Genomic DNA, 14782 nt, shown 5'->3' on the forward strand with positions numbered 1-14782 from the left:
TGCCAAGAGGCTCGCCTGCGTTTGGGGCAGTTTGGGTGATGAGCACCTCTTGAAGATAGTTGCAGAGGTTCTGCTTGCTGTGCTGACATCAGGACAGGTCCTGCGTATCTTGTGCTGCCAATTAAACCCCACTAAGGCTGCGGTGCTTTACCCTAACAGTGGATATGTGCCCACCCCGACAGATGTGGTCGTGCCTGGTCTCGGACGGCGGCAGAGCCGCACCCTGCCTCCAGGCGGCAAGGCCGGGCACTGCGCTCCGCAGACCCGCGGAGCTGCCCGGCTCAGCCCAACGCCGACCCCTCGGGTCTCCACCTCGCCCGGGAGAAGGGCCCCGGCGCCGGCGCCCGGCTCGGCGGGACGCGGCGAGGGCTGAGCGCAAGAGCTGTGTCCAGGGCTATGCGCCCCGGGGCCGCGGCGGGGCCGAGCGGGGCGGGGAGGCCCCACAGCCGGTTCCCTCTTTGCCCGGCGTGTGATTGGCGGCGGCTCCGGAGCTGCCTACCGCCGGCCATGGAGCCTCCCCTCCGGCCCCTGGCCCGCTCCGCTTCCTGCTGAGGAAAACACCTGTCCGGAGTCGGGGCCGCGGCCGCGCCGCTGCGGTGAGTAGCTCCGTCTCAGGGACCGGCAGAGGAAGCCGGCTGACCCTGCCCGAGGCCCGGGCTCACAGGTGGCGGCCGGGAGGCAGGGCTGGGCGGTGCGGCCCGACTCCCCGCGGCTGCGGTGGCAGAGCCGGCGGGCGGGCAACACGGCGGCAGGGTGGCCGCTGACCCGGCTGCTGCTCCGCCAGCATGGGCGCGGCCGGGTTTACCCTCATGCGGCAGCCACTCCGCTGCTGGTCCCGCGGGCGCTGCGGAGCGGTGAGGCCCCGGCCCCGGCCGCCATCTCGGGGCGCCGGGCGGGCAGGGAGGGCGCAGCTTCAGGGCCCGTCCGGTGGGCTGGGGGAGTGAGGCGGCCCCGGCCCGCTGCTCCCCGCCGCCGTCGAGAGCTTCGCTCTGAGCCCCCTGAGCAGGACGTGTGTGACTGGCGGGGCCGGCACTGCTGAGTCCCCGAGTGCCTCTTCGCTTCTGGCAGCCCCGGCTCACAGCCTTGCCCGAACGAGCTGCAGGTCTGATGCAAAACCTGATGAGGAAACTGTTGGGATGTTGACTGAAATAATGCAGTGAGAGAGCTCTAAGCAGTGGTAGCAGGTCTCTGCTCTTAAGATCTATGAGTCAATTCTGGTATGACACAGCTTTTAAACAATAAATAACTGTATTTCCTCAGCCAACAAATAATAACCACTGGAGTCTATCCGGTATGTGTAGACCATAAAACCTTCCCACACCGTGAATTATCTGAAATAGCAGCTGAGGGCATTCAAGAGCTGGTTGTCAGTGTAGATCAGATCACACCAGTAACAACCAGGATTTGAGAACTGGTCAGAAGTGGAAAGCACAGGCAGGATCCAAATCGCGAGTGTGTCCCTGTAGGAGCCATTGCTGTCATCTCCGTGTTTCCAAACTTCATGAAATGTTGGTTTGAAGGTGCATCAATCCATCACTTGTATAACTGGTTAACTAGGACTTTGCCAACATTCTTACCTAAATTTTTGGAACCAGCTAAAAGTTACTGTATCTTCTGAAAGCACTCCCAAATCAATAATTTGTGTAGGAACCAAAATGTACAAAGGTAGTGAAGACAAGGGGGTCCTGAAAATATTACAGCCATAATAGCAGCCAGCCTTCTGACCAAGGTACTGAGCTGTGTCTGCTGGCTGTTACACTTCTGGGTGAAGAATGTAACTGCATTGTCTGTGAAGTTTCCCTGCACTGAATTAGTTCCCGTGAGAGCTAGTACCTGCTAGAAGATTTCATGAATGAAATGAGCAAAGTGGTTCTTGTTGTTGTGTTCATACCTAACATGTTAGTGCTGCACTGTGCCTGCGTAGTTCAGCACTGGATGTAGCGAAGATCTATTGTACTCTTATCCAGCAATTGCAAAGTGGTCTCCTGCTACAGGATAATGCTGGTGAGTAGATGTGGTATGCTACTTGGACAGTGCTGGGTCATGTCATCATAGTTTTGCCTTTTTTTTTTTTTTTTTTTTTTTATTTTATTTTTGAATTTTACTTCATCTGAAACTGTGAATGTAAGTGCATCATTATATTTGCATAATGTGTGTGCTAGGTACTCAGATAGAGGATGCCTGTTTCTTGCCCTTCTTGTCTAGAAGGAGTACACACTAAAGTGAGAAGAGTAATTTTAAATAAGGTTTTCACATAGTGGATCTACTCATTAATTTATCTACTGTTAATTATGTTTCAGTCTCAGTTGCCTAAGCTGTGCTGTCTCGATTCCTTTCCCTTCTCTTCCCTTCCTTCCCCTGCCCTAAACTCCTGCAAGGGATGAGTCAGATCAAAGGGACAAATCCAGCTGAAAATTAAATAATTTTTTCTGTTGTTCTTTTTATGATCAGTTTGTTTACCTGAGTGATGAGGTAGAAACACCAGTAGAGTCAAAGGCAAGCCTATTTGCTTGTCTTCAGTACCTTTTACAGGTCCACCTCCTCCATTGCACCAGATCAGGATTCATGGACAGTTCACAGGGGAATCTGGGGTTCATGAAGCTTATTAGAGTTAGAAATAAAAAAGAGTGTTTTAGGTTTGGGTTTTTTGTTTGTTTGTTTGTTTTCTCTTTGTTTGGTTGGTTTTTGTGGTGGTATTGCTGTAGGCACATAGAAATGCCAATACTTAAGTAATGCTCAGGCACAAGAAATTTTAGGAAGTTATTTTAAAATATTTTCTGTTATAAATGTCAAAGATTTCTGATGAATATGCATGAAGAAATATGGTTTTGCTGTGCCTACATATGGATTATCAAAAAATAGATACAACTTGGTGTCACCCTGAGGACACATTTATGTCTGTAGATATAACAGGTCACAGACAAAATAAATGTAGGAAAAGAGACAGTCTTGTATGGGCAGTTACACAACTGTCATATATTTTATATTATATCTAATGCAGTTTGTGGGGGAATATCTGAACCTTTCATAATATTGCTCTGTCTTGTTAAATGAATGAGTGTGTAAAACAGCTGAACATGTTAAGCAGTGTACAAGGTGGTTCTTTGCTGCATGAGGCAGAGATACTGCCTTTGATTGTCTTGTTGGCGTTGATCAAGAGAGTAGTCCTAGAATGGCTTAGCAGGAGATGGAGTATTTGTGTGCATATGTGTTTGAAAAATTAATCTTTAAGTGCATAGCATGAGGCTGTAAGATGAGGACATTTTAAACCAGAATGCTTTCTTAGGTCTGGCAAAACCCAACAAAACTAAAGTGAGTCCAGGTTTACTTAACTGGGTTAGCACAACACCTTTAGAGCAAGTGATTTTTGCAAAAAGTCTGTGTAGCCTGTTGGCATGAAAAGAATCTTACTTGTTGCTTATGAATAAATGAAGAAAAATATGTGACTATATTACACGTTTTAGAAATTATACTTCAAAAGGCAGTAAGAGAATTAAAAATATAGATTTTGAAAACACGTTTTCCCATTCAGCATTGCTGCTTTTCTTTCCTACACCTCCAGCTCCTTTTCCATATTAAGGGAGAAACTAGCTACTTCCTTTTTTCCATCATCCTGGGCACTGCTGTTGAGATCACAGATGCACAAGTCTTCCAGCAATCAAGTGCTTTCTCCAGACAAGAGGAGGACCAGAGAGGAAGGTGCTGTGTAGTGCTGATACGCCAGAGAGAGACTGTACTGACAGGCTGCATGTGACTGTTGGACATCTCTTGACCAAGACTGGTGGATTTCATGGCAGTGACAAGATGTTCAGGGCAACTTTGCCATGTCCTTGAGAGATTTCAGATGCTGACAAAATGGTAGAGTTAGCTAGGATAGAGTGTGTTTTCCCCTAATGCAATTCCCAAGAAAGATTAGCTCTGGAAAGGAATCAGTCTTAGCTGCCAAGCAAAATGATGCTCTGAGAAAGAAGAGCTGTGTCTACAGTGGCACATTGCAGGCAGATAAGAGACTATCAGGGTTTTTTTGACAATACAGGTGAAGCTTTTTCTTTTTTTTTTTTTCCCTCTTTAATAAGAAAGGTGGCTTACAAGATAGGAAGCATGCATAAGTTTAAATAAAAAAACACACAACACACAAGACATGACCACTTCAATGTGTCTGAAAGAGCTTTTAGTTGTTCCATATTTTTTTGTCCTTCTCAAGGGTCATCATTTTTGTGGGGTAGGATGTGCTGTAGGATGTGTTCTGCTTATTGCTCTTCACAGTGGTCAGTATTTCACAGGAGAAGTCATAAGGGAAAAAGGTAAATTTAGAGGGTTTTCTCTTTTGTTTCTAATTTGTATGTAATTTCCCAAAATTTTTCCAGTGGGGATTTTTGTTTAGTAAAAGAGCAGCTCTCCAAGTTGTAGTTAACCAGAAGAATTGGGGTTGAAAGTCGGTTTAAATTCTTCCCAAGTCATAATTTTTAGTGGATTTCACTGTGGGTTGGGAATCATAAATGGATGGATTAAAATTACTAGGAAGAAGATTGCCTAGTAGTTCTATTGCTGATTATACTGTGCAAGATCTTAGGGAGATACTAGCTCCATGTGCTGTCTGTACAGACACTGGCTTAAAAAACTCTAATATATTGAAGGTGGGAGTCTTCAAAGGGCTGTCACCATGAAAATAAAAATAAGGAAACATTGGAGATTTAGTTGTCTTTATTCAGGATTTTTATTTAAGCCTTATATAAAGTAATTGGGATCTCCAAAATATTTTTATTTTAAAATGTTTTATTTGGATTAATTAGATTTATTGTCTGAGTTATTCTTAGCTATTTTTAAAAGGTTTTAAGGATGTCCCCTATGCATATGTGTTAAAATTAAATTGGTCTACTGTTACTGTATTTTTACTGTTGAAACAGGAAAGGCACTCTGACTTTTTTTAAAATGAGCAATCATATGTATAATCAACTTGGTTACAACTTCCTTCCTGGTACGTGCAGCACTTCCTTTGCATCTGGATATGATCAAGAAAAGCAGAACAGCTTAAACAAAGAAATTTTTTGTGTGAATGATCTTCCTTTAAAAAAAATAGGAACTTCAGAAATTACACAAATGAATCGTCTTCAACAATTCAGCCATTATTTTATAAGCAGGTAATATTTCTGTGTGCTTTGTCACTTGTAGGGGTGATGTGTCTACAGTCCTCACTTTCCGGAACTTGAAAAAAGAAGTTAAGTTAGTATGCTGTGTTGTTTCAGTTCAACTTTTTATATTTTTTTTTCTTATTTTTTTGTTATCTGCTAAGGCATTAATACATTGGTTTTAGTTTTTCCAGCTGTTAGAGAAAGATTTTATGTGCAAAAACCTTCTGGAAAAGAAGTTTAGTATGTTGCTGTAACTTAGATTGTGAGAGCGGGCTCAGTAAGTGCTGCCTTCCTCTTCTAAGCTCTCTATGAACTACTTCGACTTTAATATTGCTCAATGGAGATAAACTGTGTGTGAATAACAATATTTTTTTGTTTACTGAAAGCTGATAAGGTAGGCTACTCGATTTCGAAGTTGCTTTACAGGTGTTTTAGGTGTGATTTGGTGTACAGGGTAATCAATCAGCATGAGCTTGATCTCTCTTCTGTAACCAAGTAATAGTTTGTACTGGGAGTGTGTGCTTTTAAAATGGGTGGATGTTCTCAGTCTGGTGAATTAATTTATTTAAAAGAAGTTGAGATGAGGATATACTAGGCTTAATTTAGATGTACGTTGAAGTAGTTCCCGACTTTAATTCTACAGGCTTTTCATGTTTTAAGTCCTTACTCCTCATCACTGAAGTGACAGGTAGAGGAGAATGGGAATAGACTCACCTCTGGCCAGTCTGTAAATAAATTACTTGTTTTTTTACTTTCTGTCATTCCTGGAACTCAGTTGGCTCATGCACAGTACTGTGTGTTTTGATTTCTATGGAAATCTACCTGTGTTAATTTCAGCAGCATCAAAACAGATGAGGCAGTAGAGGAATCAGTGCTTGACAGAAGCAGTAACAAATCGGTATGGAGGAATTATGTAGTCAGGTTGCTTATCCTCAGTGAGATCTGGGAAGGCTGTTTAAAAGTTCTGCTTTCATTATTTAGTCTTTGGAGGGCTGTGGGTTTTGTTTTGTTTTATATATATTTGGTATCAAATTGATTATGTCTGAGGTGGTTTATGTGAATCACGTATTTATGACCAGAAATTAAGGGGAAGAGAAAGTAGAAAAGCATATATGTGGCAGGATTCTGACTGACCTGTGATTTTAATTAAGAAGCGTGAAAAAGAAGATTAAAGAAAAATGCAAATGAGAAAGTAATCAAGTGTCTGTGTGTTTTGCTAGATTCCTTCTGGCATGGAGTTGGGGGATTATGAACAACCCGTTGTTATGAGAGAAGAAAACAAACGAAGGAGAAGAAGAATGAAACCTCATTGTACATCAAGTAATTTGTCATCAATGGAACTGATATCCATTGAGTTCATTTTACCTACAAGCAATAAACATACTAAAGTACCAGAATCTATGTTACTCGAAATAGCTGGCAACTGCACTGTTGAGCAAATGAAAGCACAGATTTGGTTGCGTGCAGTAGAGATGAGTCAAACCACAGACTTCTACCACACATTCACCCCAGATCAGTTTATTCTGCAGTATCAGAAGAAAGGGCAGTGGTATGAAATTTATGATAAGCATCAAGTAATACAGACTTTGGACTGCATACTCTACTGGAAAGTATTACAGAAAAAGGTAGGCAAGATCTATGTTGTCCAGAAACAAAAACCATCAGAAGAAGTTCAGGAATTTCAGAGGCAACTGAACGATTTAATTGGTTATGATGTCACTGATGTAAGCAACGTGCACGATGATGAACTGGAATTTACCCGTCGCAGATTAGTCACTCCACGAATGATAGAGGTAGCCTGTAGAGATCCTAAACTGTATGCAATGCACCCATGGACTACATCTAAGCCACTCCCAGAATATTTATTGAAAAAGATAACTAATAATAACATTTTCATAATCATACACAGAGGAACAACTAGCCAAAAAATTAAAGTGTCAATAGATGACACTCCAGATATGATTCTGCACAGCTTTTTCACAAAGATGGCCAAAAAAAAGTCTTTGATGGATATTCCTGAAGATCACAGCGAACTGGATTTTGTTCTCAGGATTTGTGGCAGAGATGAGTACATTACTGGAGAGACACCAATCAAAGATTTTCACTGGATAAGACAGTGCCTTAAGAATGGGGAAGAAATCCACCTAGTCTTAGACAATCCCCCTGACCCAAATGAAGATGAGGTTCAGAAGGAAGAGTGGCCTTTGGTGGATGACTGTACAGGAGTTACAGGGTATCATGAACAATTGACCATAGATGGAAAAGATCATGACAGAGTCTTCACTATCTCTTTGTGGGATTGTAATAGAAAATTTAGAGTGAAAATAATAGGCATTGATATCCCAGTTTTACCACGAAATACTGATCTTACTGTGTTTGTGGAAGTTAACATTCAACATGGGCAGCAGCTCCTTTCACAGAGAAGGACTTCTTCAAAGCCTTTCACTGAGGAGGTTCTGTGGAATATTTGGTTGGAGTTTGATATCAAAATCAAGGATTTGCCTAAAGGAGCACTCCTGAATCTTCAGATATACTGTGGAAAAGCCCAGGGATTGTCCACAAAGACAAATCTTCAGTCACATGACTCCGCCAACTCTGACTCAAAATGCAAAACTCAGCTTCTCTATTATGTAAATCTTTTGTTGATAGATCACCGTTTCTTGCTACGAAGTGGGGAGTATGTGCTCCACATGTGGAAAATTCCAGGCAAGGGGGAAGAACAGGGAAGTATCAATGCAGACAAACTCACTTCAGCAACTAACCCGGATAAAGAAAACTCAATGGCTATCTCAATTGTTCTGGACAAATACTGTCACCCAATTGCCTTGCCCAAGCACAGGATAACATCAGACCCCCAAGGGGACAGGACACGAGCTGAAATGCCCAACCAGCTTCGCAAGCAACTTGAAGAAATCATAGCAACTGACCCACTTAATCCACTTTCTCCTGAGGACAAAGAACTGTTGTGGCACTTTAGATATGAAAGTATAAAGCACCCCAAGGCATATCCTAAGCTGCTTAGCTCTGTGAAATGGGGACAACAAGAAATAGTGGCCAAAACATACCAGTTGCTAGCTAAAAAGGAGGCTTGGGATCAAAGCACTTTAGATGTTGGACTCACGATGCAACTTTTGGACTGTAACTTTTCAGATGAAAATGTTCGAGCAATGGCAGTGCAAAAACTAGAAAGTTTAGAGGATGATGATGTTCTTCATTATCTTTTACAGCTTGTGCAGGTAAGGTATATTTGCATTCTTGAACTCTGCCTTCTAGGAATATTTGCATCACCCCATCATTATTCCCATCATAGTAAGGTCTAGGTTGTAATCTCTGGTTATGAAGTCATCAGGTTTCAGTAAAAGCAGTGGTAGTAATCAGAGTAACCAAAAACATGCTTTTTGCATTTCATCTTTTGCCTGTTTATTATTTTTTTGTTACTATTGCACTGTGTCTTACAATGTATGCTCTACCTTTACAGTAGTATATTTTTTCTGGATCCTGTCAACACTAGCACAGCTGTAGTGGAAGCAAATCCACTGTGCAGTCTCCAATACTTTTTTGTATCAGATCTGAGTCACAGCACTGAAGAATTGTTGACCAGCTTTATCAACAGTTTAGAAAGAGTGTTGCAAGAAAGAAAGTTAAGGCAGGTGTTGAGACATGCTCAAGGTCTGAAGAAAAATCCGTGCCTGGGTTTTAGGTCAAGAGCACATTGCAACTGTGTCCTCGCAAAAAGTTCAGTTTTGTACTGGTAAGGGTAACAGATTTATCTAGAAACTTCAAAAAAATGTAAAAAGTAAATTAGGGCTTGCTAGGACTCCGTAATAACATTAATTCATTTGGGAAGTTGGGTGAAAATTTGGGGTTTTAATGGCAATGAGTCACCACTGCATCGATTTGAAGCACTTTGTGTGTGGATCTATGAGATCACAGGAACATCAGGAAAGTTTCTATCAATTGCACAAGGAAATTGGTTTGTTGCTTTTTGACAGTGCAGTGCTGGAGCTGGGCAGTGTGTCAGCAGCAGTTGCATCTGATGGCTGCTGAAAGGTGTAACCCTGCTGCTCCTCCTGCTAATGCGTCTCTGCAGCGAGGTGGCTCTGCAGGCTTCCCACACCTGACAGAGCTCTGGTTCATGAGGAAGGGCTCTTACCCCACAGAGTAGTAGATATTTTTTTCAGAGAATCAGAGGACAAAACTGGCATTCAAAATTTAAAAAAAAAAAAAAAAAAAAAGGGGGAACTGCTGCAGCTAGGGAAGCTGTGGGATAGAGCTTTTAATTTCTGCAAGTTCAGAGAGAGCCGGGGTTCCCAGGAAAAATGAAGTTAGTATTTCAGATTTTGCTGCACATCAGTAGTGCTTTAACCAAATCCTTTTTGGCCTTGTCTTTGCTTGTCTGAAGATTAGGCTCCCCAGGGAGAATTTATGCACTTTTGAATTAGCCAAAGGAGGCACTACAGTTACCTCATTGGGCCTCCCACATAGCTGCTGCTATATATATATGCTTGGCTTGTGAGCTTTTGCTGTCTACATGTGTCTCAGCAATTTTATTCACTTTTGTATCCAAATTAGGTGTTTGGGATGGTGATTAGTTGATACCAAGGTGCCTGAGAGAATGGGAGAAATACTGGGGATTTTCCATTTATTTTTTAAATTAGTTGTCTTCAGGAAGTACTTATTTAGAGAGCTTTAAACAGAATAAATCTCTCTAAGAGTAAATTAAATTACTCTAGCATCAAGTCATAGTAGCTTATCTTTCCTGTTTCATTTTAATAAGAAATGTAGTAAGAAATTAAAAGACTGCCATCCCCCTAAATGGAAAAAAATGCTGAATTCCAACTTTTACCTCTCTGATTCTTCCTTGTCTTTACTCCCTTTGTGTTGGTACACAGTGTATTTGAAAGTTTTTCCAGAGAATGGGTTTCAGCCATACCTCTGCTCTAATGAGCACATCCAAGATGTCTCTTCTGCAAACAGTCATTGCTTCTCACGTGGATGCCTTCATGAAAAGCTTTATGGCTTATTTCACTCTGCACAGAGTAGTCCCTTTTTACATCCCAGTAGAGTTGGACATCAATCAAACATTTCCTTTTGCCCCAGCTGTATCCCAAATAGAAGCAGACATGTCATAAACAAACCCTTGAGCTTCCTATAAGGGTCTGTTGTTCTCCAGTGTGAAACGAACACCAGTGACTGTACTGCCTGTAAATGGCAATGAGTAAAGCTCTTCTCCAGCTGAACTGACAAAGCAAAGGTATGTTCAGGGACCTGATAGAAAGCCAGCACAGGTTTTTTAATGTCTGGCTTTTATTGTTGTTATCCAAATTTGATATCTGACTTTACAAAGTAAAAAGAAAACTATTTTTGACTTTTAAAAATAATTATTTTGAAACGTGTGCCTAAGAAGGATGTTCCTAATAAATTTTTTCTAATCTTTTATGTAAAAATACATTTGCAACCTTAATGTAAGTAGGTTTGGTTTTGAAGCAATGGCCCTTTGGCTATATTTCATTCTTAAATTGTTTCTCAGGGATATAAACTGAGCACATTCAGCAAAGTATATACCAGAGTGAGATTTTTAATAGGCTTTCTTGGAACTGTAACTAAATCCATTTGAATTTATGCTTTTGAGTGCCTTGCTGCAGTGAAAATTAATTTTTAATTATTTTTTATTTTAAGACCTTCATACTTCATAATCTCACACATAAAGTAAAAAGATCTATACTTTTAAAAATCAGTTTATGCTTGTGAGTTCTCATAATCTTTCCTAAATTAGATGGTGTTGCTTGGGGAAACAAAAAAATATTGCAGAGACAGTCAGTAGTTTCAGCATAATTATGATAATGTAGAAGGGAAGTCTGGTGCTTGGCTTCATTGTCTGTCTCATCCAGAAGGTGGAAAGAGCAAGTCTGTGTAGCATTTTTGTAAGTTGGTTCATTTCTAGAGGGTTGACTGAGAAAAGCTCACTTTTGGTTTGGTTTTGGCTTTTTTGTTTGGTTGGGATTTTTTGTTTGTGGTTTTTTTTGTTTGTTTTGTTGTTTTTTTCCTGTTGAATAAACTCGCAGGACAATTTGTGTTCCAGAAACAACGTCGATATTTTAATATAAAAATACATCCGTGTTCTGCAGTACTTTAAAGGGTTTGTAAAACCCTGCGAGTTCTTTGATTAGTTTAGGAGACCTCTGCTGACAGCTTGGTTGCTTCTTTGAAAGCTGTAGACCACAATGATCTTGAAAGAGCCATAAAGCCATTATATTCTGTTGAGTAACTATGGCTGGAGGTTTGCATACTTTGTTGCTGCTGAAGTACTACAAGTACCCGGCTCTCAGCACATCCTTTTGTTTTCCCTTAATCTCCCTGTGTCCTGCTTCCTGGATCCCTGTTTCCAGAACCTGAAGCCATTCACCAACCCCCTCAATCCACGACAGGGATTTTGTGACTCTATTCCAGAGATTCTTTGCCTCTTATTTCTTCTTTCTTGCCATGGAATATACATGCATATCTTTTTTTCTCCATTAATCTTAACACAAACCTCCTATAAGCCTGAGTCCTTATAGCAATGGCAAAGAGGCTGCTGGAAAAAACATTTCAAGTGGACAAGTTCCCCAGCACAGTTCAGTACCTGGAAGTGTGATAGTTTTCGGGTACATGAATTGACTTAGAAATTGGGATGAGGAGGAGAATAACAGCAAAAATATCCCACAAAATCAAACAAACAAAAAAACCCCAACCCAATGCTGACACTGCAAAAAAATTGTTGATTTTTTGTTTCTACCCTTATTTGGCAAGAACTTGGAAATATCTCTGGGCTTGAGTGGAGGGGAGTGGTTGTTCGAGGAGAAAAAATACATCAATGTTCACAAAGTCATTAAAAAAATAAAAAGTCAGTTGAAGTCTTAAGTCTGGTGAAGTCTTCCTCTTAGTTCTCCATTAATATAGGATGTGCATCAGACTTTCTATTCTATTTAGAGGTTCATTTAGGGGCTAAGGGCCAGAATGTCTGAGGTAAGGTGCTTTGAAAAGCTGCTTCTGTATCCTGTGCTTGCTAGGGAACCCAGCAGTGAACCCTGGCTCCCCAGCCACAGAGTAGAAGATGTCGTCAAAAACAGTGCTTTATTAGTGAAAATTTTTATTAAGGAATGATTAAAAATATACGATTTCATTTAGCAGCAATTTTTTTCAAGCCTTCTTTGAGTCAAAATCTGACTGCAGACAGTTTTTTTATTTTGCTCTTTTTTTGCTACAGCTGGAGAATGATGTTGCTTTGCTCAGCTGCCTTCACGAGCTTAGATGTCTCTGGTTAGCTATGCCAGCATTGCATTATTTGTCACATTAATAATACACCTGAAGAAAACCTGTTGCAGATAAAAAGTATTTCTTGAATCAAACACAGAAAAGCCTTGTTTTGCTTTTTTTCGACTTTGTTTACACAAACAACCCATTTTGCTATATATTTTCTTCTCTTCCAGCACTGTGTTCTCTAGGTACTTTACTGATTTTATAAGTGCAAGAGGATCTTAAATGTGTTAAAAGTATATCTTCTATGTATTCCACAGGCTGTAAAATTTGAGCCATACCATGATAGCGCATTAGCCAGATTTCTGCTGAAAAGGGGTTTGAGGGTAAGTATCTAAAAATACAGCCAACTTAGGCTAAAGTTACTGGTATTATAAAAAGCCCGTTGTCAGGAAATCCATGCTGATTCTAGGTTTTTTGTTGTTGTCTTTTTTTCACTTCTAGAACAAAAGAATTGGTCACTTCTTGTTTTGGTTCTTAAGAAGTGAGATTGCCCAGTCCATGCATTACCAGCAGAGGTTTGCAGTCATCCTAGAAGCCTATCTCAGGGGCTGTGGAAAAGCAATGCTGCATGATTTCATGAAGCAGGTTCAAGTGATTGAATTACTGCATAAAGTCACAATGGAGATAAAATCAGCTTCTGCAGAAAAGTATGATGTCACTTCTCAAGGTATTTCCTAACAGACATTTCTTTGTAATAATACTGGTTTTTCTCTTTGAGTATGAAAACCTAGGCAGCAAATGATACTGCTTATTTTGAAAATTCATGGATAAATTACTGTGAAAGGGCATCATTATTACTTCTTTTAAAATATTATGGTGAGCTAATAGTAATTGAACCAATACTACATCTGTTTGGTTGTTCCACCCCAAAGGGAGAAGAATGTCACTGTTACCAGCACCCAGTACGTTCCTGTGCTTTGACTTACCTTCTTGAACCTTGTGCCATGCAACTGGGAAACAGCTAAATTCTTGTACATAACCCTTAGCTGAATGCAAGGAGTAAGAAACAACCTAGGAAACAAATATCAACTTGCCAAGAAACACAGCCTTAGGCTTAGCAGTCACTAAAAGACTCCTGGCAAGAGGACCAGGGAGGAGTCCAGTGCAGCCTCTGCTAAAGCTACAGAAGTCGCAGTGGATCAGCAGTGAATGTACAGGGCACATCTCTGGGGCTTTGCAGTATTCTGAATAGGAGTCCTGTGAGACACAGATGTGGTATTGTTAGTGCTAGTTCCTGTAAGCACTCCTTTAGAAGCCACACTAGGGTTATGCAATGCCTGTTTACCTCTGGGTTTTGCCTGCCTTTTTTTTTCTCCCCACCCCCAACTTCCTTAAAAGCTTGTCATCATTCCTGTTAGTTGCTCAATGTTTGGAGTAATGTGAGAAGATATGACAATATCCAAACTCTAAAATCTGTAGAGACCAACTCTTCCTGCATGTTCAGCCTGATATGTTCTGGGCCAGGAGGTCCTTGATTCAGAAAGCTGTTCCACTCTGGTTATGCAGAAATGGCTGTGGTGGTTCAAAAGGAAACTTTGATTTGAAGGGAATGCATGTTTATTCATCAAAATATAGTATGAGTTGTGTTACCATGTGACATGTATAATATAACCCCCATATAAAATACTCTTTCTGAACAACTTTCCAAAATTTTTTTTGGATCAGAATCACATATTTTGGAAAGAAACTTTACAGCCTTGCATATGTTCATGTCTCTAACACTAGGGGTTTCCATAATGCATTGTCTTTGAAGGATATGCAGGCAAAGAAGGCGAGTTTCTATAGAAAGCAAGCACATTAACACCCACCAGATTTTGAAGTTAAAGAATCTTTGTATGTAGCATACAGCAGAACATTGAAAGATAACTTATATAATTGACATTTTCACTGCTTTCTGTAACTGTGGAGTGTCCTACTAATGCTATATCTAATTTAATTTATTCTCAGATAATATATGCCTACAGGCACACTATATTCTTTCCAGTTTTAAAGATGTACATCCTAAAATTTAATCTTTCATTTATTGCTTTTTTCCCCCCCATTATTTCTAGTGTGTATAGTGGTTTATATTTTCAATCTTAATCTTTCAGTCTGCTTCATTTCATTCTGTCATGCAGCTTCATCTAATTCTTCTATATACTTTTATTCCAATATTTGTGGATTTTTTTAAAGAAAAAATTTTTTCTTCTTAGGTCCATATTAATCCAGTAGCAATCATACTGTCTTAACTGCTTCTTTCACTTTTCATGTAATCTCTTTGCTTATATTTGAACATCGGGAATAATAATAAATATATTCTTAAAATGATAGTATTACATCTTACACAGGATTACCTCCTTTCATCACCACTC

At 40.5% G+C, this 14782-nt stretch overlaps 1 protein-coding gene across 2 annotated transcripts in view; it reads left to right on the top strand.

Moving 5' to 3' along the window:
• The first annotated feature begins 412 nt into the window (after positions 1-412).
• Positions 413-14782, top strand: part of PIK3CG (phosphatidylinositol-4,5-bisphosphate 3-kinase catalytic subunit gamma) — a 35726-nt gene continuing 21356 nt past the window's right edge. The window contains exons 1-5 of one of the 2 annotated variants that reach the window (XM_030462475.1): positions 413-596; positions 5081-5141; positions 6353-8368; positions 12689-12754; positions 12873-13098. In XM_030462475.1, the coding sequence (XP_030318335.1) occupies positions 6365-8368; positions 12689-12754; positions 12873-13098 (2296 nt within the window). In that variant the 5' untranslated portion in view covers positions 413-596; positions 5081-5141; positions 6353-6364. The remainder of the gene's footprint in view (positions 597-5080; positions 5142-6352; positions 8369-12688; positions 12755-12872; positions 13099-14782) is intronic. The other variant, XM_030462466.1, reaches the window with a different exon arrangement.

Source organism: Calypte anna, chromosome 1, assembly GCF_003957555.1.
Source record: "Calypte anna isolate BGI_N300 chromosome 1, bCalAnn1_v1.p, whole genome shotgun sequence".
NCBI classification, from domain to species: Eukaryota; Metazoa; Chordata; class Aves; order Apodiformes; family Trochilidae; genus Calypte; species Calypte anna.